Here is a 27,888-nt window from a genome sequence, read left to right on the forward strand (position 1 = left end):
GAGATCATATTGACTGTTTCCCCAGCTCTGTGGGGACCCAGAAACCTCCACGGAAGGGTGGAAAAGCAGCGCCGTGTCTTCGCTCTTCTTTCCAGTTTCCAAACCGGCCACAGGGAGACTCCCCTTCTTGCAGGAAACGAATCCGTCGTCAGGCCATGATGCCTCCATCCCCTGCCCAGGCTCTAGGCTTTCCGGGCGGCCTCCCTTTCGCAGGCGCTGCAGGCCTTCCCCGGCTCTGGAGCTCCCAAGCTTCCACCACATCGGGCCGGCTCAGGATCGGGGGTGCTCCGAGGCGTCAGGGCCCAGGACTCAGGGTCCTGGGATCCCCTCCAGTCCTCCGCCTTGCCGCGGAAACATTGTTCCGGATCCCTCGCCGACCCTCCTGCAAGGCACCCTCTTGCCCCCCACACACAGAGCCACCAGGGCTGCCCAGGGGCGAATAGCTGGCCCTCCGGGAGGCCCGTCTCTCTGGCCAGTTCTTCCCGGGTGGCGATGCCTGGAAAGCGATCCTGCTGGAAGGCTCGCAGGAGCAGGGCGGTCTGGGACCGGGTGACGGCGGTCCGCTTTCGCCTGCCTTCTTGCGGGCCGCGTTTCCCGGGCCAGGGCCGAGATTCCCGCCGGTGCTGCCTCAGCTGGCGCGATCTCTCGTTCTGAAACCAAATCTGGACCCTGGGCTCCGGAATGCCGATGGCCTGGGCCAGCTCTTCCCTGGTGGCGATGCCCGGGTACGGGTTCCGCTCAAAGCAGGCTCGCAGGGCCTCCCTCTGGCTCGGGGTCCAAACGAGTCTCCTTCGCCGTCCTCGTCCTCGGGCTCCCGCCGGGAGGGCGCCGTCGCCGGGTGTCGGGAGAGCCATCGCGGGGAGACCTGGCCGGAATTTCGCGGACAGACACGGGCAGAGAGAGGCCGGCGATCTCCAGTGCCCCTCAGTCGGCCTGTGCACGGCGAGCAGGTGCGGCCAGGAGGCCGGCCCAGCCGGCCAGCGGCCCTTATAAAGGCCCACAGGCTCCACCCCTTCAGGAATGCCGGAGGAGCCCAGGGCAAGCCCGCCCTCGGAAGCCGGGACCCACAGGGCCCAGGTCACTGTGGCCTGGGTATGGGTGGGGCCGGAGAAGCCCCGGAAGTGGGGAGTGGGGTGGGGGGAGTGGCTGATGATTTTCAGGATTGGGTTGGATTTGCGTAGTGGAATCATTGGTGCTTTTGTAGTTGAGGTACAACGATGGTTTTTCGTATCATTGGTTATGGTTGGAGTCCATATGGAAGCAATGACATATGTTTTATTGACATTAAGTGTATTATCGGTTATGGGGTTTGTAGGTTTTTCTCCTAAGCCCTCTCCTATTTATGGGGGTTTAGCGTTAATTGTTAGTGGTGTGATTGGTTGTGTGATTATTTTCAATTATGGGGGGGCTTATATGGGTTTAATGATATTTTTAGTTTATCTGGGGGGTATAATAGTTGTCTTTGGTTATACTACAGCAATGGCCATTGAAGAGTATCCTGAGACATGGGGCTCAGGGCTTGAGGTTCTAGGGGGTCTTTTGGTAGGATTAATGATGGAGGTAGGGCTGGTTTTATGGGTTTTAAGTTTGGATGAAGAAGTGGTGGTGGTTAATTTCAATAATATGGGTAACTGGGTGATTTTTGAGGGGGAGGGGTCGGGGTTAATTCGAGGTGACTGTATTGGTGCGGGTGCCTTGTATGATTACGGGCGTTGGTTAGCGGTGGTTGCTGGTTGAACATTGTTTGTTGGTGTATACATTGTGATTGAGATTACTCGGGGTAATAGGTTATATTATTAGAAGTAGGGTCAGGATAGGGGGGATGAGGAAAGAGAGGAAGTAGAGTTTGATTATGCCTCTCTGGGTGGTTACAGTTGTGGAAGCGGTAATACGTGTTTGTGAGATTATTTCGGGTATAGATTTTTCTAGCCATGTTGAGTCTAATAAGAGGAGGGCTAAGTTTTGACTTATAAGTAGGTTTTGCTAGGGGATCATACGGTGAACTGTGGTGGGGAAGTATCCTAGTATGTTGGAGAATTTGAGTATTTGTGATGGGTTTTTCACTTTTAGTTTGTTGGTTATAAGGGCGAGGTCTAGGGCTGTTAGGAAACCGAGAGCAGTTGCGTCTAGGGCTGAGAGTTTGAGATAGAAGGGTGTTGTTGGCTGGGGGAGTGAGGTAGGGGGGATATTACTGGTGATAAGGAATCCCGTGATTATACTGCCTATTTAATTGGGTTTAGTAGGGCGGGGTTGTTTTCGTTGATGTTTATTAGGGCTGGGAAGCGGGGTTGTCCTGTTAGGGTAAGGAGAATGGTTCGAGTACTGTAGGCGCTTGTTAGGGAGGTGGCGATGAGAGTAATAAATAGGGCTCAGGCCTTGGTATACGACGTATTTGTGGCTTCGATAATGAGATCTTTGGAGTAGAAGCCTGTGAGGAAAGGTATTCCTGTGAGTGCTAGGTTGCCAATAACTAGGGAAGTTGAGGTGAGGGGCAGTGTTTTAAACAGACCTCCTATTTTTCGAATGTCTTGTTCGTTGTTTAGGTTATGAATAATGGATCCGGAGCACATAAAAAGTATAGCTTTGAAGAAGGCATGGGTGCAGATGTGTAGGAATGCTAGGTATGGTTGGTTAATACCAATGGTGACTATTATTAGGCCTAGTTGACTTGAGGTAGAGAAGGCCACGATTTTTTAAATATCGTTTTGTGTGAGGGCACAGATGGCTGTGAATAGAGTAGTAATGGCTCCCAGGCATAATGTGAGGTTTTGGATTAGTGTATAGTTTTCTATTAAAGGGTGGAAACGGATGAGTAGGAATACTCCGGCAACAACTATGGTGCTGGAGTGAAGTAGAGCTGAGACTGGAGTTGGGCCTTCTATGGCAGAGGGCAGTCGGGGTGAAGGCCAAATTGGGCTGATTTTCCTGTTGCTGCTAGGAGAAGGCCTATTAGTGGAAGGAGGTTTGAGTTGGAGTTTAGGGCTAATATTTGTTGAAAGCCTCATGAGTTGTAATGCAGGAGGAATCGTGTCATAGCTAGGATAAGACCAATGTCGCCAATACGGTTGTATAGGACTGCTTGGATGGCTGCTGTGTTGGCGTCCGCTCGAGCGTGTCATCAGCTAATTAGGAGGAAGGATATAATTCCTACGCCTTCCCAACCGATGAAGAGTTGGAAAAGGTTGTTAGCAGTAACTAGAATCAGTTAGCAGAACTAGAATAGGAAGATAAGGAGATATTTGAAGAGTTGGTTAATGTTTGGATCTGAGCTTATGTACCATAGCGAGGATTCTATAATGGATCAGGTGATGAACAGTGCGATTGGAATAAATATTATGGAAAAGTAATCTAGTTTAAAGCTTAGTGTTAGATCTAATGTCTGGGCTGTTATTCAATGTCAACTTCACATGGTTGTTTCTTGGTTGAAGAAAATGTAGAAAGTTGTTGGAAGAAGGCTAGTAATAAAAGCATATGTTACAGTTGTTTTTACATAATTTGGATATGAGCGTGTTTTGTCAGGGTTGATGAGGGTGGCAAAAATTGGAAGAGTTAGGGAGGCGAGGGTTGTTGTTATAACAGGGGTACACATGATTGTTACTTTTATTTGGAGTTGCACCAATGTTTTTGGCTCCTAAGGCCAATGGATAGCTGTTAGTTATCCTTTAAAAGTTGAGAAAGCCGTAATTTTAAGTACGGAGGCATGGATTAGCAGTCCTTGCAGGTTTTCTCGGTAAATAAGAAGTGATAAGCTTCTATAGTTAGGTTCACAATCTAATGTTTTGATTAAACTATATTTACAGGGAGCAAACCCTAGAATGATATTGGGGTTGAGGGATAGAAGAATGATTGGAGCGAGGTGTATAAATACGAACGTATTTTCTCGTGTGAAGGGGGGTTTTATGTTGATTATATGATGTGTAAGTGTTCCTCGCTGCATTGTGATGAACATGTGGAGAGAGTAGAGGGCTGTAATTAGTATGTTGAGTCCTGTTAGGACAATAGTCATATGGGATCAGGAAAACGAGGCTGCGATTACAAAGAGCTCACCTAGTAGGTTGATAGTGGGGGGTAGGGCAAGATTAGTAAGGTTTGCTGTGAACCATCAGAAGGTTATTAATGGGAGTAGGGTTTGAAGTCCTCGGGACAGTGGTAGGATACGGCTGTGGGTACGTTCATAGTTTGAGTTAGCTAGGCAGAAATAGATGGAGGAGGTGAGTCCATGGGCAATTATAAGGATAAAATTATGATGAATGCATGGGCCGTTACAATAACGTTGTAAATATGGTCGTTACCTAGTAGATTGCCGGGTTGACCTAGTTCAGCTCGAATAAGAAGGCTTAGAGCTGTACCTATGATTCCAGCTCATGCACCAAATAGTAGGTATAGAGTCCCAATGTCCTTATGGTTTGTTGAAAAGAGTCAACGGTTGATGAGCATAGGTAGAGATAGAGAGAAGGGAAGGGTAAAGTGGCTGAGTAAGCATTAGGCTGTAAACCTAAAGACAGGGGTGTAGTCCCTCCTTTTAGCAGCCCGGAGGTGATTTTCACATCGAATTGCAAGTTCAAAGGAGCAGCTTTAAAAGTTTCTGCCGGGCCTTCTCCCGCCTTTTTTCCCTGCGGCGGGAGAAGTGGATCAAAGCCAGTTGATTAGGGTATTTAGCTGTTCACTAAATTTTTGTGGGTTCGAGTCCCGTTGATCTAGTGAGGGCTTAGCTTAATTAAAGTAATTGATTTGCGTTCAATTGATGCAGAGTAGGTGTTTGCAGTCCTTATGTACTTCAGAAATTAAGTATTTTTACTTACTAAGGGCTTTGAAGGCTCTTGGTCTTGTTTAACCTAAATTTCTAGTGGATAGCCAAAATTAGGGCGGAGGTTGGTAGTAAAAGGGTAGAGGCAATGACGAGTGGGGGAATAAGGAGTGTAGGTTTTGTGTTTTCGAATTGCCATATTATTTTTGTGTTGTTGGATGTAGGAAATAGTGTTAGGGAGATGGTATAGATTAGGCGTATAGAGAAAATACAGGTTAAGCAGAGTTCTGATAATTATGATAGAGGGGATGAGAAAGTGATTGTTTATTGTGAGTTCTTGAACGGTAATTCATGTAGGTAGGAAGCCGGTTAGAGGGGGTAAGCCCCCTAGGGATAGGAGGGTGGATGCTCTTAGTGGTGCTAGACAGGTTGATTTGTTTCAGGTGTGGGGATAGTATGAGGGTGGTGGTGTTTGAGTTTAGGTTGAGGGTCAGGAATATGGTAGTTGTTAGGATGATGTCTATGGTGAAGTAAAGAATTGTGATAGTTGGGTTATATACTAGTGTTCTTATTATTCAGCCTATGTGAGTGATTGAAGAATATCCTAGGATTTTGCGTAATTGTGTTTGGTTGAGACCTCCTCAACTGCCTACTGTGATAGATAGGGTAGAGAGAGTTAGGAGGATATGGGTGTTGATTGATGGGTGAATTTGGTATATGATTGAGATGGGGGCTAGTATTTGCCATGTAAGGAGGAGTAGGCCAGAAGTTTAGGGATGTTCCTTGGGTAACTTCTGGGACTCAAAAGTGGAAGGGGGCTATTCCTAGTTTTATGGCAAGGGCAGCCCAGTGCAGAACACGGTGGTGGTGCTTTCGGTCGTGGGTGGGGGTGGGGGTGGGGGGGGTGGGGGTGGGGGGGGTGGTGTGTTTGGGTGTGTGTGTGTGTGGGTGTGTGGTTGTGTGGGTGTCTTGGGGGGGGTGTGTGTGTGTGTGTGTGTGCGCGCGCGGGCGCGCGCGCGCGCGCGCGCTGTGTTGGGGAGTGGGGTGGGGGATCAAGCGGGGGTCGGGTGGTGGAAAAGCGTGAGAGCTCTGCCGGGGCTGCTCCCAGAGCCTTGGCCGCTGCCCGCACGGCCGCGCATGCGCAGTAGACGGTCCCCCTCCTGGAACCTGGGCCGGCTCTGGAATCCCCGGGATGGATGCTCAGTTCTCCTCGGTGTGGAGTCTCCGCCGCCGCCGCCGCCGCGCCCAGACCGGGAAGACAGGAATGCCAGGCTGGTCAGCCCGGAGGGAAAACAGGCCTCTCCACACCGAGCCAGGTGCTCACCGCGAAAGGGAGGCCACCGCCCCGCCCCCGATCCCGTCCCCAACCCCGCGTCCTAAAGCTCCTCCAGCAGAGCCCGGTACTCCTCCTCGCTGAGGAGTAGCGGTTCCAGCAAAGCGGGCTCTCCCACGTCCTGCAGCTCCGTCGGGGCCTCCGTTTCTAGCAAAGGTTGCCCCTGCTGCAGAAACTCGGGGGTCTCCAGGAGCTCATCCAGCAGGCTGCAGGGGAGTGCAGACGAGCGCCCAGGCTCCTGGAGCGGCGGGGAGGGCGCCCGGATGGCTTGCATCTGCTCCTGCCCCGCGGAGGCCTCCGGGGGCGCGGGCCCCGGAGGTGGAGCTGCCCCGACTTGGGGCTCCCACGCCGCCCCGGCGACCTGGGGCCCCTGGCCCCAGCCCCACCACGGACTCCCCTGGGACGTGGGCGGCGCCAGCACACCCTGGCCCTGCGGCTCAGCTCCAGCGGGCCCAGGCTGTCCCACCGAGCAAGGGCCCGGCAGGCTGTGGTGCTGCGCGCGTCCCGATCCCCCCGCCATTGGCTCGGGCGCGGAGGCCACCCCCGGGGAGTCTGAGGGTGGGAGAGCGCCCCTTCCGGAGTCGCCAGGGCAGCGTAGGAAAAATCCCAATCCCCGCCTGCCGGGGCAGGATGGGAGATCCCTGCTGCCTGCGCAGCCTGGCTGGGCTGCAGCGGGGCGACGGCCCCTGCTCCCTGGCCCACGAAAGCCCCCGGTGGGAGAGTCCAGGGCGCGCAGGGCACGTGGGGGGCGGGAAGCCCCGTTCCCCACGCCCCGGTGTGGGTGAAGGCGACCGGCGAGGGAGCGGGGGGACACCCGCCGGGGGCCGCGTCGCCCGGGCCGCCTGCGTGCGCCGGTGCCCCCCCGCCACCCTGGCCTGGGTGCCTGGCCCTCCGGTTCTGAAACCAAATCTGAATCCGGGACTCCGGGAGGCCCGTCTCTCTGGCCAGTTCTTCCCGGGTGGCGATGCCTGGAAAGCGATCCTGCTGGAAGGCTCGCAGGAGCAGGGCGGTCTGGGACCGGGTGACGGCGGTCCGCTTTCGCCTGCCTTCTTGCGGGCCGCGTTTCCCGGGCCAGGGCCGAGATTCCCGCCGGTGCTGCCTCAGCTGGCGCGATCTCTCGTTCTGAAACCAAATCTGGACCCTGGGCTCCGGAATGCCGATGGCCTGGGCCAGCTCTTCCCTGGTGGCGATGCCCGGGTACGGGTTCCGCTCAAAGCAGGCTCGCAGGGCCTCCCTCTGGCTCGGGGTCCAAACGAGTCTCCTTCGCCGTCCTCGTCCTCGGGCTCCCGCCGGGAGGGCGCCGTCGCCGGGTGTCGGGAGAGCCATCGCGGGGAGACCTGGCCGGAATTTCGCGGACAGACACGGGCAGAGAGAGGCCGGCGATCTCCAGTGCCCCTCAGTCGGCCTGTGCACGGCGAGCAGGTGCGGCCAGGAGGCCGGCCCAGCGGCCAGCGGCCCTTATAAAGGCCCACAGGCTCCACCCCTTCAGGAATGCCGGAGGAGCCCAGGGCAAGCCCGCCCTCGGAAGCCGGGACCCACAGGGCCCAGGTCACTGTGGCCTGGGTATGGGTGGGGCCGGAGAAGCCCCGGAAGTGGGGAGTGGGGTGGGGGGAGTGGCTGATGATTTTCAGGATTGGGTTGGATTTGCGTAGTGGAATCATTGGTGCTTTTGTAGTTGAGGTACAACGATGGTTTTTTTTCGTATCATTGGTTATGGTTGGAGTCCATATGGAAGCAATGACATATGTTTTATTGACATTAAGTGTATTATCGGTTATGGGGTTTGTAGGTTTTTCTCCTAAGCCCTCTCCTATTTATGGGGGTTTAGCGTTAATTGTTAGTGGTGTGATTGGTTGTGTGATTATTTTCAATTATGGGGGGGCTTATATGGGTTTAATGATATTTTTAGTTTATCTGGGGGGTATAATAGTTGTCTTTGGTTATACTACAGCAATGGCCATTGAAGAGTATCCTGAGACATGGGGCTCAGGGCTTGAGGTTCTAGGGGGTCTTTTGGTAGGATTAATGATGGAGGTAGGGCTGGTTTTATGGGTTTTAAGTTTGGATGAAGAAGTGGTGGTGGTTAATTTCAATAATATGGGTAACTGGGTGATTTTTGAGGGGGAGGGGTCGGGGTTAATTCGAGGTGACTGTATTGGTGCGGGTGCCTTGTATGATTACGGGCGGGCGTTGGTTAGCGGTGGTTGCTGGTTGAACATTGTTTGTTGGTGTATACATTGTGATTGAGATTACTCGGGGTAATAGGTTATATTATTAGAAGTAGGGTCAGGATAGGGGGGATGAGGAAAGAGAGGAAGTAGAGTTTGATTATGCCTCTCTGGGTGGTTACAGTTGTGGAAGCGGTAATACGTGTTTGTGAGATTATTTCGGGTATAGATTTTTCTAGCCATGTTGAGTCTAATAAGAGGAGGGCTAAGTTTTGACTTATAAGTAGGTTTTGCTAGGGGATCATACGGTGAACTGTGGTGGGGAAGTATCCTAGTATGTTGGAGAATTTGAGTATTTGTGATGGGTTTTTCACTTTTAGTTTGTTGGTTATAAGGGCGAGGTCTAGGGCTGTTAGGAAACCGAGAGCAGTTGCGTCTAGGGCTGAGAGTTTGAGATAGAAGGGTGTTGTTGGCTGGGGGAGTGAGGTAGGGGGGATATTACTGGTGATAAGGAATCCCGTGATTATACTGCCTATTTAATTGGGTTTAGTAGGGCGGGGTTGTTTTCGTTGATGTTTATTAGGGCTGGGAAGCGGGGTTGTCCTGTTAGGGTAAGGAGAATGGTTCGAGTACTGTAGGCGCTTGTTAGGGAGGTGGCGATGAGAGTAATAAATAGGGCTCAGGCCTTGGTATACGACGTATTTGTGGCTTCGATAATGAGATCTTTGGAGTAGAAGCCTGTGAGGAAAGGTATTCCTGTGAGTGCTAGGTTGCCAATAACTAGGGAAGTTGAGGTGAGGGGCAGTGTTTTAAACAGACCTCCTATTTTTCGAATGTCTTGTTCGTTGTTTAGGTTATGAATAATGGATCCGGAGCACATAAAAAGTATAGCTTTGAAGAAGGCATGGGTGCAGATGTGTAGGAATGCTAGGTATGGTTGGTTAATACCAATGGTGACTATTATTAGGCCTAGTTGACTTGAGGTAGAGAAGGCCACGATTTTTTAAATATCGTTTTGTGTGAGGGCACAGATGGCTGTGAATAGAGTAGTAATGGCTCCCAGGCATAATGTGAGGTTTTGGATTAGTGTATAGTTTTCTATTAAAGGGTGGAAACGGATGAGTAGGAATACTCCGGCAACAACTATGGTGCTGGAGTGAAGTAGAGCTGAGACTGGAGTTGGGCCTTCTATGGCAGAGGGCAGTCGGGGTGAAGGCCAAATTGGGCTGATTTTCCTGTTGCTGCTGCTAGGAGAAGGCCTATTAGTGGAAGGAGGTTTGAGTTGGAGTTTAGGGCTAATATTTGTTGAAAGCCTCATGAGTTGTAATGCAGGAGGAATCGTGTCATAGCTAGGATAAGACCAATGTCGCCAATACGGTTGTATAGGACTGCTTGGATGGCTGCTGTGTTGGCGTCCGCTCGAGCGTGTCATCAGCTAATTAGGAGGAAGGATATAATTCCTACGCCTTCCCAACCGATGAAGAGTTGGAAAAGGTTGTTAGCAGTAACTAGAATCAGTTAGCAGAACTAGAATAGGAAGATAAGGAGATATTTGAAGAGTTGGTTAATGTTTGGATCTGAGCTTATGTACCATAGCGAGGATTCTATAATGGATCAGGTGATGAACAGTGCGATTGGAATAAATATTATGGAAAAGTAATCTAGTTTAAAGCTTAGTGTTAGATCTAATGTCTGGGCTGTTATTCAATGTCAACTTCACATGGTTGTTTCTTGGTTGAAGAAAATGTAGAAAGTTGTTGGAAGAAGGCTAGTAATAAAAGCATATGTTACAGTTGTTTTTACATAATTTGGATATGAGCGTGTTTTGTCAGGGTTGATGAGGGTGGCAAAAATTGGAAGAGTTAGGGAGGCGAGGGTTGTTGTTATAACAGGGGTACACATGATTGTTACTTTTATTTGGAGTTGCACCAATGTTTTTGGCTCCTAAGGCCAATGGATAGCTGTTAGTTATCCTTTAAAAGTTGAGAAAGCCGTAATTTTAAGTACGGAGGCATGGATTAGCAGTCCTTGCAGGTTTTCTCGGTAAATAAGAAGTGATAAGCTTCTATAGTTAGGTTCACAATCTAATGTTTTGATTAAACTATATTTACAGGGAGCAAACCCTAGAATGATATTGGGGTTGAGGGATAGAAGAATGATTGGAGCGAGGTGTATAAATACGAACGTATTTTCTCGTGTGAAGGGGGGTTTTATGTTGATTATATGATGTGTAAGTGTTCCTCGCTGCATTGTGATGAACATGTGGAGAGAGTAGAGGGCGTAATTAGTATGTTGAGTCCTGTTAGGACAATAGTCATATGGGATCAGGAAAATGAGGCTGCGATTACAAAGAGCTCACCTAGTAGGTTGATAGTGGGGGGTAGGGCAAGATTAGTAAGGTTTGCTGTGAACCATCAGAAGGTTATTAATGGGAGTAGGGTTTGAAGTCCTCGGGACAGTGGTAGGATACGGCTGTGGGTACGTTCATAGTTTGAGTTAGCTAGGCAGAAATAGATGGAGGAGGTGAGTCCATGGGCAATTATAAGGATAAAATTATGATGAATGCATGGGCCGTTACAATAACGTTGTAAATATGGTCGTTACCTAGTAGATTGCCGGGTTGACCTAGTTCAGCTCGAATAAGAAGGCTTAGAGCTGTACCTATGATTCCAGCTCATGCACCAAATAGTAGGTATAGAGTCCCAATGTCCTTATGGTTTGTTGAAAAGAGTCAACGGTTGATGAGCATAGGTAGAGATAGAGAGAAGGGAAGGGTAAAGTGGCTGAGTAAGCATTAGGCTGTAAACCTAAAGACAGGGGTGTAGTCCTCCTTTTAGCAGCCCGGAGGTGATTTTCACATTGAATTGCAAGTTCAAAGGAGCAGCTTTAAAAGTTTCTGCCGGGCCTTCTCCCGCCTTTTTTCCCTGCGGCGGGAGAAGTGGATCAAAGCCAGTTGATTAGGGTATTTAGCTGTTCACTAAATTTTTGTGGGTTCGAGTCCCGTTGATCTAGTGAGGGCTTAGCTTAATTAAAGTAATTGATTTGCGTTCAATTGATGCAGAGTAGGTGTTTGCAGTCCTTATGTACTTCAGAAATTAAGTATTTTTACTTACTAAGGGCTTTGAAGGCTCTTGGTCTTGTTTAACCTAAATTTCTAGTGGATAGCCAAAATTAGGGCGGAGGTTGGTAGTAAAAGGGTAGAGGCAATGACGAGTGGGGGAATAAGGAGTGTAGGTTTTGTGTTTTCGAATTGCCATATTATTTTTGTGTTGTTGGATGTAGGAAATAGTGTTAGGGAGATGGTATAGATTAGGCGTATAGAGAAATACAGGTTAAGCAGAGTTCTGATAATTATGATAGAGGGGATGAGAAAGTGATTGTTTATTGTGAGTTCTTGAACGGTAATTCATGTAGGTAGGAAGCCGGTTAGAGGGGGTAAGCCCCCTAGGGATAGGAGGGTGGATGCTCTTAGTGGTGCTAGACAGGTTGATTTGTTTCAGGTGTGGGGATAGTATGAGGGTGGTGGTGTTTGAGTTTAGGTTGAGGGTCAGGAATATGGTAGTTGTTAGGATGATGTCTATGGTGAAGTAAAGAATTGTGATAGTTGGGTTATATACTAGTGTTCTTATTATTCAGCCTATGTGAGTGATTGAAGAATATCCTAGGATTTTGCGTAATTGTGTTTGGTTGAGACCTCCTCAACTGCCTACTGTGATAGATAGGGTAGAGAGAGTTAGGAGGATATGGGTGTTGATTGATGGGTGAATTTGGTATATGATTGAGAGATGGGGGCTAGTATTTGCCATGTAAGGAGGAGTAGGCCAGAAGTTAGGGATGTTCCTTGGGTAACTTCTGGGACTCAAAAGTGGAAGGGGGCTATTCCTAGTTTTATGGCAAGGGCAGCCCAGTGCAGAACACGGTGGTGGTGCTTTCGGTCGTGGTGGGGGTGGGGGTGGGGGTGGGGGTGGGGGTGGGGGGGGTGTGTTTGGGTGTGTGGGTGTGTGGTTGTGTGGGTGTCTTGGGGTGTGTGTGTGTGTGTGTGCGCGCGCGCGCGCGCGCGCGCGCGCGCGCTGTGTTGGGGAGTGGGGTGGGGGATCAAGCGGGGGTCGGGTGGTGGAAAAGCGTGAGAGCTCTGCCGGGGCTGCTCCCAGAGCCTTGGCCGCTGCCCGCACGGCCGCGCATGCGCAGTAGACGGTCCCCCTCCTGGAACCTGGGCCGGCTCTGGAATCCCCGGGATGGATGCTCAGTTCTCCTCGGTGTGGAGTCTCCGGCCGCCGCCGCCGCCGCGCCCAGACCGGGAAGACAGGAATGCCAGGCTGGTCAGCCCGGAGGGAAAACAGGCCTCTCCACACCGAGCCAGGTGCTCACCGCGAAAGGGAGGCCACCGCCCCGCCCCCGATCCCGTCCCCAACCCCGCGTCCTAAAGCTCCTCCAGCAGAGCCCGGTACTCCTCCTCGCTGAGGAGTAGCGGTTCCAGCAAAGCGGGCTCTCCCACGTCCTGCAGCTCCGTCGGGGCCTCCGTTTCTAGCAAAGGTTGCCCCTGCTGCAGAAACTCGGGGGTCTCCAGGAGCTCATCCAGCAGGCTGCAGGGGAGTGCAGACGAGCGCCCAGGCTCCTGGAGCGGCGGGGAGGGCGCCCGGATGGCTTGCATCTGCTCCTGCCCCGCGGAGGCCTCCGGGGGCGCGGGCCCCGGAGGTGGAGCTGCCCCGACTTGGGGCTCCCACGCCGCCCCGGCGACCTGGGGCCCCTGGCCCCAGCCCCACCACGGACTCCCTGGGACGTGGGCGGCGCCAGCACACCCTGGCCCTGCGGCTCAGCTCCAGCGGGCCCAGGCTGTCCCACCGAGCAAGGGCCCGGCAGGCTGTGGTGCTGCGGGTCCCCGATCCCCCCGCCATTGGCTCGGGCGCGGAGGCCACCCCCGGGGAGTCTGAGGGTGGGAGAGCGCCCCTTCCGGAGTCGCCAGGGCAGCGTAGGAAAAATCCCAATCCCCGCCTGCCGGGGCAGGATGGGAGATCCCTGCTGCCTGCGCAGCCTGGCTGGGCTGCAGCGGGGCGACGGCCCCTGCTCCCTGGCCCACGAAAGCCCCCGGTGGGAGAGTCCAGGGCGCGCAGGGCACGTGGGGGGCGGGAAGCCCCGTTCCCCACGCCCCGGTGTGGGTGAAGGCGACCGGCGAGGGAGCGGGGGGGACACCCGCCGGGGGCCGCGTCGCCCGGGCCGCCTGCGTGCGCCGGTGCCCCGCCACCCTGGCCTGGGTGCCTGGCCCTCCGGTTCTGAAACCAAATCTGAATCCGGGACTCCGGGAGGCCCGTCTCTCTGGCCAGTTCTTCCCGGGTGGCGATGCCTGGAAAGCGATCCTGCTGGAAGGCTCGCAGGAGCAGGGCGGTCTGGGACCGGGTGACGGCGGTCCGCTTTCGCCTGCCTTCTTGCGGGCCGCGTTTCCCGGGCCAGGGCCGAGATTCCCGCCGGTGCTGCCTCAGCTGGCGCGATCTCTCGTTCTGAAACCAAATCTGGACCCTGGGCTCCGGAATGCCGATGGCCTGGGCCAGCTCTTCCCTGGTGGCGATGCCCGGGTACGGGTTCCGCTCAAAGCAGGCTCGCAGGGCCTCCCTCTGGCTCGGGGTCCAAACGAGTCTCCTTCGCCGTCCTCGTCCTCGGGCTCCCGCCGGGAGGGCGCCGTCGCCGGGTGTCGGGAGAGCCATCGCGGGGAGACCTGGCCGGAATTTCGCGGACAGACACGGGCAGAGAGAGGCCGGCGATCTCCAGTGCCCCTCAGTCGTCGGCCTGTGCACGGCGAGCAGGTGCGGCCAGGAGGCCGGCCCAGCCGGCCAGCGGCCCTTATAAAGGCCCACAGGCTCCACCCCTTCAGGAATGCCGGAGGAGCCCAGGGCAAGCCCGCCCTCGGAAGCCGGGACCCACAGGGCCCAGGTCACTGTGGCCTGGGTATGGGTGGGGCCGGAGAAGCCCCGGAAGTGGGGAGTGGGGTGGGGGGAGTGGCTGATGATTTTCAGGATTGGGTTGGATTTGCGTAGTGGAATCATTGGTGCTTTTGTAGTTGAGGTACAACGATGGTTTTTCGTATCATTGGTTATGGTTGGAGTCCATATGGAAGCAATGACATATGTTTTATTGACATTAAGTGTATTATCGGTTATGGGGTTTGTAGGTTTTTCTCCTAAGCCCTCTCCTATTTATGGGGGTTTAGCGTTAATTGTTAGTGGTGTGATTGGTTGTGTGATTATTTTCAATTATGGGGGGGCTTATATGGGTTTAATTGATATTTTTAGTTTATCTGGGGGGTATAATAGTTGTCTTTGGTTATACTACAGCAATGGCCATTGAAGAGTATCCTGAGACATGGGGCTCAGGGCTTGAGGTTCTAGGGGGTCTTTTGGTAGGATTAATGATGGAGGTAGGGCTGGTTTTATGGGTTTTAAGTTTGGATGAAGAAGTGGTGGTGGTTAATTTCAATAATATGGGTAACTGGGTGATTTTTGAGGGGGAGGGGTCGGGGTTAATTCGAGGTGACTGTATTGGTGCGGGTGCCTTGTATGATTACGGGCGTTGGTTAGCGGTGGTTGCTGGTTGAACATTGTTTGTTGGTGTATACATTGTGATTGAGATTACTCGGGGTAATAGGTTATATTATTAGAAGTAGGGTCAGGATAGGGGGGATGAGGAAAGAGAGGAAGTAGAGTTTGATTATGCCTCTCTGGGTGGTTACAGTTGTGGAAGCGGTAATACGTGTTTGTGAGATTATTTCGGGTATAGATTTTTTCTAGCCATGTTGAGTCCAATAAGAGGAGGGCTAAGTTTTGACTTATAAGTAGGTTTTGCTAGGGGATCATACGGTGAACTGTGGTGGGGAAGTATCCTAGTATGTTGGAGAATTTGAGTATTTGTGATGGGTTTTTCACTTTTAGTTTGTTGGTTATAAGGGCGAGGTCTAGGGCTGTTAGGAAACCGAGAGCAGTTGCGTCTAGGGCTGAGAGTTTGAGATAGAAGGGTGTTGTTGGCTGGGGGAGTGAGGTAGGGGGGATATTACTGGTGATAAGGAATCCCGTGATTATACTGCCTATTTAATTGGGTTTAGTAGGGCGGGGTTGTTTTCGTTGATGTTTATTAGGGCTGGGAAGCGGGGTTGTCCTGTTAGGGTAAGGAGAATGGTTCGAGTACTGTAGGCGCTTGTTAGGGAGGTGGCGATGAGAGTAATAAATAGGGCTCAGGCGTTGGTATACGACGTATTTGTGGCTTCGATAATGAGATCTTTGGAGTAGAAGCCTGTGAGGAAAGGTATTCCTGTGAGTGCTAGGTTGCCAATAACTAGGGAAGTTGAGGTGAGGGGCAGTGTTTTAAACAGACCTCCTATTTTTCGAATGTCTTGTTCGTTGTTTAGGTTATGAATAATGGATCCGGAGCACATAAAAAGTATAGCTTTGAAGAAGGCATGGGTGCAGATGTGTAGGAATGCTAGGTATGGTTGGTTAACACCAATGGTGACTATTATTAGGCCTAGTTGACTTGAGGTAGAGAAGGCCACGATTTTTTAAATATCGTTTTGTGTGAGGGCACAGATGGCTGTGAATAGAGTAGTAATGGCTCCCAGGCATAATGTGAGGTTTTGGATTAGTGTATAGTTTTCTATTAAAGGGTGGAAACGGATGAGTAGGAATACTCCGGCAACAACTATGGTGCTGGAGTGAAGTAGAGCTGAGACTGGAGTTGGGCCTTCTATGGCAGAGGGCAGTCGGGGTGAAGGCCAAATTGGGCTGATTTTCCTGTTGCTGCTAGGAGAAGGCCTATTAGTGGAAGGAGGTTTGAGTTGGAGTTTAGGGCTAATATTTGTTGAAAGCCTCATGAGTTGTAATGCAGGAGGAATCGTGTCATAGCTAGGATAAGACCAATGTCGCCAATACGGTTGTATAGGACTGCTTGGATGGCTGCTGTGTTGGCGTCCGCTCGAGCGTGTCATCAGCTAATTAGGAGGAAGGATATAATTCCTACGCCTTCCCAACCGATGAAGAGTTGGAAAAGGTTGTTAGCAGTAACTAGAATCAGTTAGCAGAACTAGAATAGGAAGATAAGGAGATATTTGAAGAGTTGGTTAATGTTTGGATCTGAGCTTATGTACCATAGCGAGGATTCTATAATGGATCAGGTGATGAACAGTGCGATTGGAATAAATATTATGGAAAAGTAATCTAGTTTAAAGCTTAGTGTTAGATCTAATGTCTGGGCTGTTATTCAATGTCAACTTCACATGGTTGTTTCTTGGTTGAAGAAAATGTAGAAAGTTGTTGGAAGAAGGCTAGTAATAAAAGCATATGTTACAGTTGTTTTTACATAATTTGGATATGAGCGTTTTTGTCAGGGTTGATGAGGGTGGCAAAAATTGGAAGAGTTAGGGAGGCGAGGGTTGTTGTTATAACAGGGGTACACATGATTGTTACTTTTATTTGGAGTTGCACCAATGTTTTTGGCTCCTAAGGCCAATGGATAGCTGTTAGTTATCCTTTAAAAGTTGAGAAAGCCGTAATTTTAAGTACGGAGGCATGGATTAGCAGTCCTTGCAGGTTTTCTCGGTAAATAAGAAGTGATAAGCTTCTATAGTTAGGTTCACAATCTAATGTTTTGATTAAACTATATTTACAGGGAGCAAACCCTAGAATGATATTGGGGTTGAGGGATAGAAGAATGATTGGAGCGAGGTGTATAAATACGAACGTATTTTCTCGTGTGAAGGGGGGTTTTATGTTGATTATATGATGTGTAAGTGTTCCTCGCTGCATTGTGATGAACATGTGGAGAGAGTAGAGGGCTGTAATTAGTATGTTGAGTCCTGTTAGGACAATAGTCATATGGGATCAGGAAAATGAGGCTGCGATTACAAAGAGCTCACCTAGTAGGTTGATAGTGGGGGGTAGGGCAAGATTAGTAAGGTTTGCTGTGAACCATCAGAAGGTTATTAATGGGAGTAGGGTTTGAAGTCCTCGGGACAGTGGTAGGATACGGCTGTGGGTACGTTCATAGTTTGAGTTAGCTAGGCAGAAATAGATGGAGGAGGTGAGTCCATGGGCAATTATAAGGATAAAATTATGATGAATGCATGGGCCGTTACAATAACGTTGTAAATATGGTCGTTACCTAGTAGATTGCCGGGTTGACCTAGTTCAGCTCGAATAAGAAGGCTTAGAGCTGTACCTATGATTCCAGCTCATGCACCAAATAGTAGGTATAGAGTCCCAATGTCCTTATGGTTTGTTGAAAAGAGTCAACGGTTGATGAGCATAGGTAGAGATAGAGAGAAGGGAAGGGTAAAGTGGCTGAGTAAGCATTAGGCTGTAAACCTAAAGACAGGGGTGTAGTCCTCCTTTTAGCAGCCCGGAGGTGATTTTCACATTGAATTGCAAGTTCAAAGGAGCAGCTTTAAAAGTTTCTGCCGGGCCTTCTCCCGCCTTTTTTCCCTGCGGCGGGAGAAGTGGATCAAAGCCAGTTGATTAGGGTATTTAGCTGTTCACTAAATTTTTGTGGGTTCGAGTCCCGTTGATCTAGTGAGGGCTTAGCTTAATTAAAGTAATTGATTTGCGTTCAATTGATGCAGAGTAGGTGTTTGCAGTCCTTATGTACTTCAGAAATTAAGTATTTTTACTTACTAAGGGCTTTGAAGGCTCTTGGTCTTGTTTAACCTAAATTTCTAGTGGATAGCCAAAATTAGGGCGGAGGTTGGTAGTAAAAGGGTAGAGGCAATGACGAGTGGGGGAATAAGGAGTGTAGTAGGTTTTGTGTTTTCGAATTGCCATATTATTTTTGTGTTGTTGGATGTAGGAAATAGTGTTAGGGAGATGGTATAGATTAGGCGTATAGAGAAATACAGGTTAAGCAGAGTTCTGATAATTATGATAGAGGGGATGAGAAAGTGATTGTTTATTGTGAGTTCTTGAACGGTAATTCATGTAGGTAGGAAGCCGGTTAGAGGGGGTAAGCCCCCTAGGGATAGGAGGGTGGATGCTCTTAGTGGTGCTAGACAGGTTGATTTGTTTCAGGTGTGGGGATAGTATGAGGGTGGTGGTGTTTGAGTTTAGGTTGAGGGTCAGGAATATGGTAGTTGTTAGGATGATGTCTATGGTGAAGTAAAGAATTGTGATAGTTGGGTTATATACTAGTGTTCTTATTATTCAGCCTATGTGAGTGATTGAAGAATATCCTAGGATTTTGCGTAATTGTGTTTGGTTGAGACCTCCTCAACTGCCTACTGTGATAGATAGGGTAGAGAGAGTTAGGAGGATATGGGTGTTGATTGATGGGTGAATTTGGTATATGATTGAGATGGGGGCTAGTATTTGCCATGTAAGGAGGAGTAGGCCAGAAGTTAGGGATGTTCCTTGGGTAACTTCTGGGACTCAAAAGTGGAAGGGGGCTATTCCTAGTTTGATGGCAAGGGCAGCCCAGTGCAGAACACGGTGGTGGTGCCTTCGGTCGAGGTGGGGGTGGGGGGGGGGGGGGGGGGGGGGGGTGGGGGTGGGGGTGGTGTGTTTGGGTGTGTGGGTGTGTGGTGTGTGTGGGTGTCTGGGGGTGTGGGTGTGTGTGTGTGTGTGTGTGCGCGCGCGGGGGCGCGCGCGCGCGCGCGCGCTGTGTGGGGGGGCGGGGGGGGGGATCAAGCGGGGGGGTCGGGTGGTGGAAAAGCGTGAGAGCTCTGCCGGGGCTGCTCCCAGAGCCTTGGCCGCTGCCCGCACGGCCGCGCATGCGCAGTAGACGGTCCCCCTCCTGGAACCTGGGCCGGCTCTGGAATCCCCGGGATGGATGCTCAGTTCTCCTCGGTGTGGAGTCTCCGCCGCCGCCGCCGCCGCGCCCAGACCGGGAAGACAGGAATGCCAGGCTGGTCAGCCCGGAGGGAAAACAGGCCTCTCCACACCGAGCCAGGTGCTCACCGCGAAAGGGAGGCCACCGCCCCGCCCCCGATCCCGTCCCCAACCCCGCGTCCTAAAGCTCCTCCAGCAGAGCCCGGTACTCCTCCTCGCTGAGGAGTAGCGGTTCCAGCAAAGCGGGCTCTCCCACGTCCTGCAGCTCCGTCGGGGCCTCCGTTTCTAGCAAAGGTTGCCCCTGCTGCAGAAACTCGGGGGTCTCCAGGAGCTCATCCAGCAGGCTGCAGGGGAGTGCAGACGAGCGCCCAGGCTCCTGGAGCGGCGGGGAGGGCGCCCGGATGGCTTGCATCTGCTCCTGCCCCGCGGAGGCCTCCGGGGGCGCGGGCCCCGGAGGTGGAGCTGCCCCGACTTGGGGCTCCCACGCCGCCCCGGCGACCTGGGGCCCCTGGCCCCAGCCCCACCACGGACTCCCCTGGGACGTGGGCGGCGCCAGCACACCCTGGCCCTGCGGCTCAGCTCCAGCGGGCCCAGGCTGTCCCACCGAGCAAGGGCCCGGCAGGCTGTGGTGCTGCGCGTCCCCGATCCCCCCGCCATTGGCTCGGGCGCGGAGGCCACCCCCGGGGAGTCTGAGGGTGGGAGAGCGCCCCTTCCGGAGTCGCCAGGGCAGCGTAGGAAAAATCCCAATCCCCGCCTGCCGGGGCAGGATGGGAGATCCCTGCTGCCTGCGCAGCCTGGCTGGGCTGCAGCGGGGCGACGGCCCCTGCTCCCTGGCCCACGAAAGCCCCCGGTGGGAGAGTCCAGGGCGCGCAGGGCACGTGGGGGGCGGGAAGCCCCGTTCCCCACGCCCCGGTGTGGGTGAAGGCGACCGGCGAGGGAGCGGGGGGACACCCGCCGGGGGCCGCGTCGCCCGGGCCGCCTGCGTGCGCCGGTGCCCCGCCACCCTGGCCTGGGTGCCTGGCCCTCCGGTTCTGAAACCAAATCTGAATCCGGGACTCCGGGAGGCCCGTCTCTCTGGCCAGTTCTTCCCGGGTGGCGATGCCTGGAAAGCGATCCTGCTGGAAGGCTCGCAGGAGCAGGGCGGTCTGGGACCGGGTGACGGCGGTCCGCTTTCGCCTGCCTTCTTGCGGGCCGCGTTTCCCGGGCCAGGGCCGAGATTCCCGCCGGTGCTGCCTCAGCTGGCGCGATCTCTCGTTCTGAAACCAAATCTGGACCCTGGGCTCCGGAATGCCGATGGCCTGGGCCAGCTCTTCCCTGGTGGCGATGCCCGGGTACGGGTTCCGCTCAAAGCAGGCTCGCAGGGCCTCCCTCTGGCTCGGGGTCCAAACGAGTCTCCTTCGCCGTCCTCGTCCTCGTCCTCGGGCTCCCGCCGGGAGGGCGCCGTCGCCGGGTGTCGGGAGAGCCATCGCGGGGAGACCTGGCCGGAATTTCGCGGACAGACACGGGCAGAGAGAGGCCGGCGATCTCCAGTGCCCCTCAGTCGGCCTGTGCACGGCGAGCAGGTGCGGCCAGGAGGCCGGCCCAGCCGGCCAGCGGCCCTTATAAAGGCCCACAGGCTCCACCCCTTCAGGAATGCCGGAGGAGCCCAGGGCAAGCCCGCCCTCGGAAGCCGGGACCCACAGGGCCCAGGTCACTGTGGCCTGGGTATGGGTGGGGCCGGAGAAGCCCCGGAAGTGGGGAGTGGGGTGGGGGGAGTGGCTGATGATTTTCAGGATTGGGTTGGATTTGCGTAGTGGAATCATTGGTGCTTTTGTAGTTGAGGTACAACGATGGTTTTTCGTATCATTGGTTATGGTTGGAGTCCATATGGAAGCAATGACATATGTTTTATTGACATTAAGTGTATTATCGGTTATGGGGTTTGTAGGTTTTTCTCCTAAGCCCTCTCCTATTTATGGGGGTTTAGCGTTAATTGTTAGTGGTGTGTGATTGGTTGTGTGATTATTTTCAATTATGGGGGGGCTTATATGGGTTTAATGATATTTTTAGTTTATCTGGGGGGTATAATAGTTGTCTTTGGTTATACTACAGCAATGGCCATTGAAGAGTATCCTGAGACATGGGGCTCAGGGCTTGAGGTTCTAGGGGGTCTTTTGGTAGGATTAATGATGGAGGTAGGGCTGGTTTTATGGGTTTTAAGTTTGGATGAAGAAGTGGTGGTGGTTAATTTCAATAATATGGGTAACTGGGTGATTTTTGAGGGGGAGGGGTCGGGGTTAATTCGAGGTGACTGTATTGGTGCGGGTGCCTTGTATGATTACGGGCGGGCGTTGGTTAGCGGTGGTTGCTGGTTGAACATTGTTTGTTGGTGTATACATTGTGATTGAGATTACTCGGGGTAATAGGTTATATTATTAGAAGTAGGGTCAGGATAGGGGGGATGAGGAAAGAGAGGAAGTAGAGTTTGATTATGCCTCTCTGGGTGGTTACAGTTGTGGAAGCGGTAATACGTGTTTGTGAGATTATTTCGGGTATAGATTTTTCTAGCCATGTTGAGTCTAATAAGAGGAGGGCTAAGTTTTGACTTATAAGTAGGTTTTGCTAGGGGATCATACGGTGAACTGTGGTGGGGAAGTATCCTAGTATGTTGGAGAATTTGAGTATTTGTGATGGGTTTTTCACTTTTAGTTTGTTGGTTATAAGGGCGAGGTCTAGGGCTGTTAGGAAACCGAGAGCAGTTGCGTCTAGGGCTGAGAGTTTGAGATAGAAGGGTGTTGTTGGCTGGGGGAGTGAGGTAGGGGGGATATTACTGGTGATAAGGAATCCCGTGATTATACTGCCTATTTAATTGGGTTTAGTAGGGCGGGGTTGTTTTCGTTGATGTTTATTAGGGCTGGGAAGCGGGGTTGTCCTGTTAGGGTAAGGAGAATGGTTCGAGTACTGTAGGCGCTTGTTAGGGAGGTGGCGATGAGAGTAATAAATAGGGCTCAGGCCTTGGTATACGACGTATTTGTGGCTTCGATAATGAGATCTTTGGAGTAGAAGCCTGTGAGGAAAGGTATTCCTGTGAGTGCTAGGTTGCCAATAACTAGGGAAGTTGAGGTGAGGGGCAGTGTTTTAAACAGACCTCCTATTTTTCGAATGTCTTGTTCGTTGTTTAGGTTATGAATAATGGATCCGGAGCACATAAAAAGTATAGCTTTGAAGAAGGCATGGGTGCAGATGTGTAGGAATGCTAGGTATGGTTGGTTAATACCAATGGTGACTATTATTAGGCCTAGTTGACTTGAGGTAGAGAAGGCCACGATTTTTTAAATATCGTTTTGTGTGAGGGCACAGATGGCTGTGAATAGAGTAGTAATGGCTCCCAGGCATAATGTGAGGTTTTGGATTAGTGTATAGTTTTCTATTAAAGGGTGGAAACGGATGAGTAGGAATACTCCGGCAACAACTATGGTGCTGGAGTGAAGTAGAGCTGAGACTGGAGTTGGGCCTTCTATGGCAGAGGGCAGTCGGGGTGAAGGCCAAATTGGGCTGATTTTCCTGTTGCTGCTAGGAGAAGGCCTATTAGTGGAAGGAGGTTTGAGTTGGAGTTTAGGGCTAATATTTGTTGAAAGCCTCATGAGTTGTAATGCAGGAGGAATCGTGTCATAGCTAGGATAAGACCAATGTCGCCAATACGGTTGTATAGGACTGCTTGGATGGCTGCTGTGTTGGCGTCCGCTCGAGCGTGTCATCAGCTAATTAGGAGGAAGGATATAATTCCTACGCCTTCCCAACCGATGAAGAGTTGGAAAAGGTTGTTAGCAGTAACTAGAATCAGTTAGCAGAACTAGAATAGGAAGATAAGGAGATATTTGAAGAGTTGGTTAATGTTTGGATCTGAGCTTATGTACCATAGCGAGGATTCTATAATGGATCAGGTGATGAACAGTGCGATTGGAATAAATATTATGGAAAAGTAATCTAGTTTAAAGCTTAGTGTTAGATCTAATGTCTGGGCTGTTATTCAATGTCAACTTCACATGGTTGTTTCTTGGTTGAAGAAAATGTAGAAAGTTGTTGGAAGAAGGCTAGTAATAAAAGCATATGTTACAGTTGTTTTTACATAATTTGGATATGAGCGTTTTTTGTCAGGGTTGATGAGGGTGGCAAAAATTGGAAGAGTTAGGGAGGCGAGGGTTGTTGTTATAACAGGGGTACACATGATTGTTACTTTTATTTGGAGTTGCACCAATGTTTTTGGCTCCTAAGGCCAATGGATAGCTGTTAGTTATCCTTTAAAAGTTGAGAAAGCCGTAATTTTAAGTACGGAGGCATGGATTAGCAGTCCTTGCAGGTTTTCTCGGTAAATAAGAAGTGATAAGCTTCTATAGTTAGGTTCACAATCTAATGTTTTGATTAAACTATATTTACAGGGAGCAAACCCTAGAATGATATTGGGGTTGAGGGATAGAAGAATGATTGGAGCGAGGTATAAATACGAACGTATTTTCTCGTGTGAAGGGGGGTTTTATGTTGATTATATGATGTGTAAGTGTTCCTCGCTGCATTGTGATGAACATGTGGAGAGAGTAGAGGGCTGTAATTAGTATGTTGAGTCCTGTTAGGACAATAGTCATATGGGATCAGGAAAATGAGGCTGCGATTACAAAGAGCTCACCTAGTAGGTTGATAGTGGGGGGTAGGGCAAGATTAGTAAGGTTTGCTGTGAACCATCAGAAGGTTATTAATGGGAGTAGGGTTTGAAGTCCTCGGGACAGTGGTAGGATACGGCTGTGGGTACGTTCATAGTTTGAGTTAGCTAGGCAGAAATAGATGGAGGAGGTGAGTCCATGGGCAATTATAAGGATAAAATTATGATGAATGCATGGGCCGTTACAATAACGTTGTAAATATGGTCGTTACCTAGTAGATTGCCGGGTTGACCTAGTTCAGCTCGAATAAGAAGGCTTAGAGCTGTACCTATGATTCCAGCTCATGCACCAAATAGTAGGTATAGAGTCCCAATGTCCTTATGGTTTGTTGAAAAGAGTCAACGGTTGATGAGCATAGGTAGAGATAGAGAGAAGGGAAGGGTAAAGTGGCTGAGTAAGCATTAGGCTGTAAACCTAAAGACAGGGGGTAGTCCTCCTTTTAGCAGCCCGGAGGTGATTTTCACATCGAATTGCAAGTTCAAAGGAGCAGCTTTAAAAGTTTCTGCCGGGCCTTCTCCCGCCTTTTTTCCCTGCGGCGGGAGAAGTGGATCAAAGCCAGTTGATTAGGGTATTTAGCTGTTCACTAAATTTTTGTGGGTTCGAGTCCCGTTGATCTAGTGAGGGCTTAGCTTAATTAAAGTAATTGATTTGCGTTCAATTGATGCAGAGTAGGTGTTTGCAGTCCTTATGTACTTCAGAAATTAAGTATTTTTACTTACTAAGGGCTTTGAAGGCTCTTGGTCTTGTTTAACCTAAATTTCTAGTGGATAGCCAAAATTAGGGCGGAGGTTGGTAGTAAAAGGGTAGAGGCAATGACGAGTGGGGGAATAAGGAGTGTAGGTTTTGTGTTTTCGAATTGCCATATTATTTTTGTGTTGTTGGATGTAGGAAATAGTGTTAGGGAGATGGTATAGATTAGGCGTATAGAGAAATACAGGTTAAGCAGAGTTCTGATAATTATGATAGAGGGGATGAGAAAGTGATTGTTTATTGTGAGTTCTTGAACGGTAATTCATGTAGGTAGGAAGCCGGTTAGAGGGGGTAAGCCCCCTAGGGATAGGAGGGTGGATGCTCTTAGTGGTGCTAGACAGGTTGATTTGTTTCAGGTGTGGGGATAGTATGAGGGTGGTGGTGTTTGAGTTTAGGTTGAGGGTCAGGAATATGGTAGTTGTTAGGATGATGTCTATGGTGAAGTAAAGAATTGTGATAGTTGGGTTATATACTAGTGTTCTTATTATTCAGCCTATGTGAGTGATTGAAGAATATCCTAGGATTTTGCGTAATTGTGTTTGGTTGAGACCTCCTCAACTGCCTACTGTGATAGATAGGGTAGAGAGAGTTAGGAGGATATGGGTGTTGATTGATGGGTGAATTTGGTATATGATTGAGATGGGGGCTAGTATTTGCCATGTAAGGAGGAGTAGGCCAGAAGTTAGGGATGTTCCTTGGGTAACTTCTGGGACTCAAAAGTGGAAGGGGGCTATTCCTAGTTTTATGGCAAGGGCAGCCCAGTGCAGAACACGGTGGTGGTGCTTTGGGTCGTGGGGGGGGGGGGGGGGGGGGGGGGGGGGGGGGGGGGGGGGGGGGGGTGGTGTGTTTGGGTGTGTGGGTGTGTGGTTGTGTGGGTGTCTTGGGGTGTGGGTGTGTGTGTGTGTGTGTGTGTGCGCGCGCGCGCGCGCGCGCGCGCGCGCGCGCTGTGTTGGGGAGTGGGGTGGGGGATCAAGCGGGGGCCGGGTGGTGGAAAAGCGTGAGAGCTCTGCCGGGGCTGCTCCCAGAGCCTTGGCCGCTGCCCGCACGGCCGCGCATGCGCAGTAGACGGTCCCCCTCCTGGAACCTGGGCCGGCTCTGGAATCCCCGGGATGGATGCTCAGTTCTCCTCGGTGTGGAGTCTCCGCCGCCGCCGCCGCCGCGCCCAGACCGGGAAGACAGGAATGCCAGGCTGGTCAGCCCGGAGGGAAAACAGGCCTCTCCACACCGAGCCAGGTGCTCACCGCGAAAGGGAGGCCACCGCCCCGCCCCCGATCCCGTCCCCAACCCCGCGTCCTAAAGCTCCTCCAGCAGAGCCCGGTACTCCTCCTCGCTGAGGAGTAGCGGTTCCAGCAAAGCGGGCTCTCCCACGTCCTGCAGCTCCGTCGGGGCCTCCGTTTCTAGCAAAGGTTGCCCCTGCTGCAGAAACTCGGGGGTCTCCAGGAGCTCATCCAGCAGGCTGCAGGGGAGTGCAGACGAGCGCCCAGGCTCCTGGAGCGGCGGGGAGGGCGCCCGGATGGCTTGCATCTGCTCCTGCCCCGCGGAGGCCTCCGGGGGCGCGGGCCCCGGAGGTGGAGCTGCCCCGACTTGGGGCTCCCACGCCGCCCCGGCGACCTGGGGCCCCTGGCCCCAGCCCCACCACGGACTCCCCTGGGACGTGGGCGGCGCCAGCACACCCTGGCCCTGCGGCTCAGCTCCAGCGGGCCCAGGCTGTCCCACCGAGCAAGGGCCCGGCAGGCTGTGGTGCTGCGCGTCCCGATCCCCCCGCCATTGGCTCGGGCGCGGAGGCCACCCCCGGGGAGTCTGAGGGTGGGAGAGCGCCCCTTCCGGAGTCGCCAGGGCAGCGTAGGAAAAATCCCAATCCCCGCCTGCCGGGGCAGGATGGGAGATCCCTGCTGCCTGCGCAGCCTGGCTGGGCTGCAGCGGGGCGACGGCCCCTGCTCCCTGGCCCACGAAAGCCCCCGGTGGGAGAGTCCAGGGCGCGCAGGGCACGTGGGGGGCGGGAAGCCCCGTTCCCCACGCCCCGGTGTGGGTGAAGGCGACCGGCGAGGGAGCGGGGGGACACCCGCCGGGGGGCCGCGTCGCCCGGGCCGCCTGCGTGCGCCGGTGCCCCGCCACCCTGGCCTGGGTGCCTGGCCCTCCGGTTCTGAAACCAAATCTGAATCCGGGACTCCGGGAGGCCCGTCTCTCTGGCCAGTTCTTCCCGGGTGGCGATGCCTGGAAAGCGATCCTGCTGGAAGGCTCGCAGGAGCAGGGCGGTCTGGGACCGGGTGACGGCGGTCCGCTTTCGCCTGCCTTCTTGCGGGCCGCGTTTCCCGGGCCAGGGCCGAGATTCCCGCCGGTGCTGCCTCAGCTGGCGCGATCTCTCGTTCTGAAACCAAATCTGGACCCTGGGCTCCGGAATGCCGATGGCCTGGGCCAGCTCTTCCCTGGTGGCGATGCCCGGGTACGGGTTCCGCTCAAAGCAGGCTCGCAGGGCCTCCCTCTGGCTCGGGGTCCAAACGAGTCTCCTTCGCCGTCCGTCTCGTCCTCGGGCTCCCGCCGGGAGGGCGCCGTCGCCGGGTGTCGGGAGAGCCATCGCGGGGAGACCTGGCCGGAATTTCGCGGACAGACACGGGCAGAGAGAGGCCGGCGATCTCCAGTGCCCCTCAGTCGGCCTGTGCACGGCGAGCAGGTGCGGCCAGGAGGCCGGCCCAGCCGGCCAGCGGCCCTTATAAAGGCCCACAGGCTCCACCCCTTCAGGAATGCCGGAGGAGCCCAGGGCAAGCCCGCCCTCGGAAGCCGGGACCCACAGGGCCCAGGTCACTGTGGCCTGGGTATGGGTGGGGCCGGAGAAGCCCCGGAAGTGGGGAGTGGGGTGGGGGGAGTGGCTGATGATTTTCAGGATTGGGTTGGATTTGCGTAGTGGAATCATTGGTGCTTTTGTAGTTGAGGTACAACGATGGTTTTTCGTATCATTGGTTATGGTTGGAGTCCATATGGAAGCAATGACATATGTTTTATTGACATTAAGTGTATTATCGGTTATGGGGTTTGTAGGTTTTTCTCCTAAGCCCTCTCCTATTTATGGGGGTTTAGCGTTAATTGTTAGTGGTGTGATTGGTTGTGTGATTATTTTCAATTATGGGGGGGCTTATATGGGTTTAATGATATTTTTAGTTTATCTGGGGGGTATAATAGTTGTCTTTGGTTATACTACAGCAATGGCCATTGAAGAGTATCCTGAGACATGGGGCTCAGGGCTTGAGGTTCTAGGGGGTCTTTTGGTAGGATTAATGATGGAGGTAGGGCTGGTTTTATGGGTTTTAAGTTTGGATGAAGAAGTGGTGGTGGTTAATTTCAATAATATGGGTAACTGGGTGATTTTTGAGGGGGAGGGGTCGGGGTTAATTCGAGGTGA

The 27,888-nt window shown here is 52.3% G+C and overlaps 2 protein-coding genes, 1 long non-coding RNA gene and 5 pseudogenes across 4 annotated transcripts in view; 1 reads left to right on the forward strand and 7 right to left on the reverse strand.

The window, feature by feature from the left end:
• Positions 1 to 182: 182 nt before the first annotated feature.
• Positions 183 to 869, reverse strand: LOC126947333 (double homeobox protein 1-like). The gene has a single exon (XM_050778010.1). The coding sequence runs from the start codon at positions 852 to 854 to the stop codon at positions 183 to 185; it is 672 nt and encodes a 223-aa protein (XP_050633967.1). The 5' UTR covers positions 855 to 869.
• Positions 870 to 2,242: 1,373 nt separating this feature from the next.
• The window catches only part of LOC126947324 (NADH-ubiquinone oxidoreductase chain 5-like), a 40,068-nt gene continuing 14,422 nt past the window's right edge, over positions 2,243 to 27,888 (reverse strand). The window contains exons 4-6 of the mRNA XM_050778005.1: positions 22,172 to 22,321; positions 9,068 to 9,217; positions 2,243 to 2,659 (exon numbers count right to left, since the gene is read on the reverse strand). Coding sequence (XP_050633962.1) covers positions 2,370 to 2,659; positions 9,068 to 9,217; positions 22,172 to 22,321 — 590 coding nt within the window. The 3' untranslated portion in view covers positions 2,243 to 2,369. The remainder of the gene's footprint in view (positions 2,660 to 9,067; positions 9,218 to 22,171; positions 22,322 to 27,888) is intronic.
• LOC126947332 (uncharacterized) lies at positions 4,054 to 23,746 on the forward strand. 2 transcript variants are annotated; one of them, XR_007723019.1, is made up of 3 exons: positions 4,054 to 4,087; positions 17,083 to 17,184; positions 23,646 to 23,746. It is a non-coding gene; the product is annotated as an uncharacterized LOC126947332 (long non-coding RNA). The 2 variants fall into 2 exon arrangements; XR_007723020.1 differs by lacking the exon at positions 4,054 to 4,087 and adding an exon at positions 10,614 to 10,647.
• On the reverse strand, positions 6,124 to 7,421 carry LOC126947327 (double homeobox protein 4C-like; annotated as a pseudogene).
• Positions 12,669 to 13,947, reverse strand: LOC126947323 (double homeobox protein 4C-like; annotated as a pseudogene).
• LOC126947322 (NADH-ubiquinone oxidoreductase chain 5-like) lies at positions 14,886 to 16,686 on the reverse strand (annotated as a pseudogene).
• Positions 19,226 to 20,525, reverse strand: LOC126947325 (double homeobox protein 4C-like; annotated as a pseudogene).
• Positions 25,785 to 27,081, reverse strand: LOC126947328 (double homeobox protein 4C-like; annotated as a pseudogene).

The sequence above is a fragment of the Macaca thibetana genome, unplaced genomic scaffold (assembly GCF_024542745.1).
Source record: "Macaca thibetana thibetana isolate TM-01 unplaced genomic scaffold, ASM2454274v1 unplaced_scaffolds140, whole genome shotgun sequence".
NCBI classification, from domain to species: domain Eukaryota; kingdom Metazoa; phylum Chordata; class Mammalia; order Primates; family Cercopithecidae; genus Macaca; species Macaca thibetana.

Coding starts and splice junctions, on each gene's coding strand:
- LOC126947333 (XM_050778010.1), bottom strand. CDS start 854: ATGGCTCTCCCGACACCCGGCGACGGCGCCCTCCCGGCGGGAGCCCGA.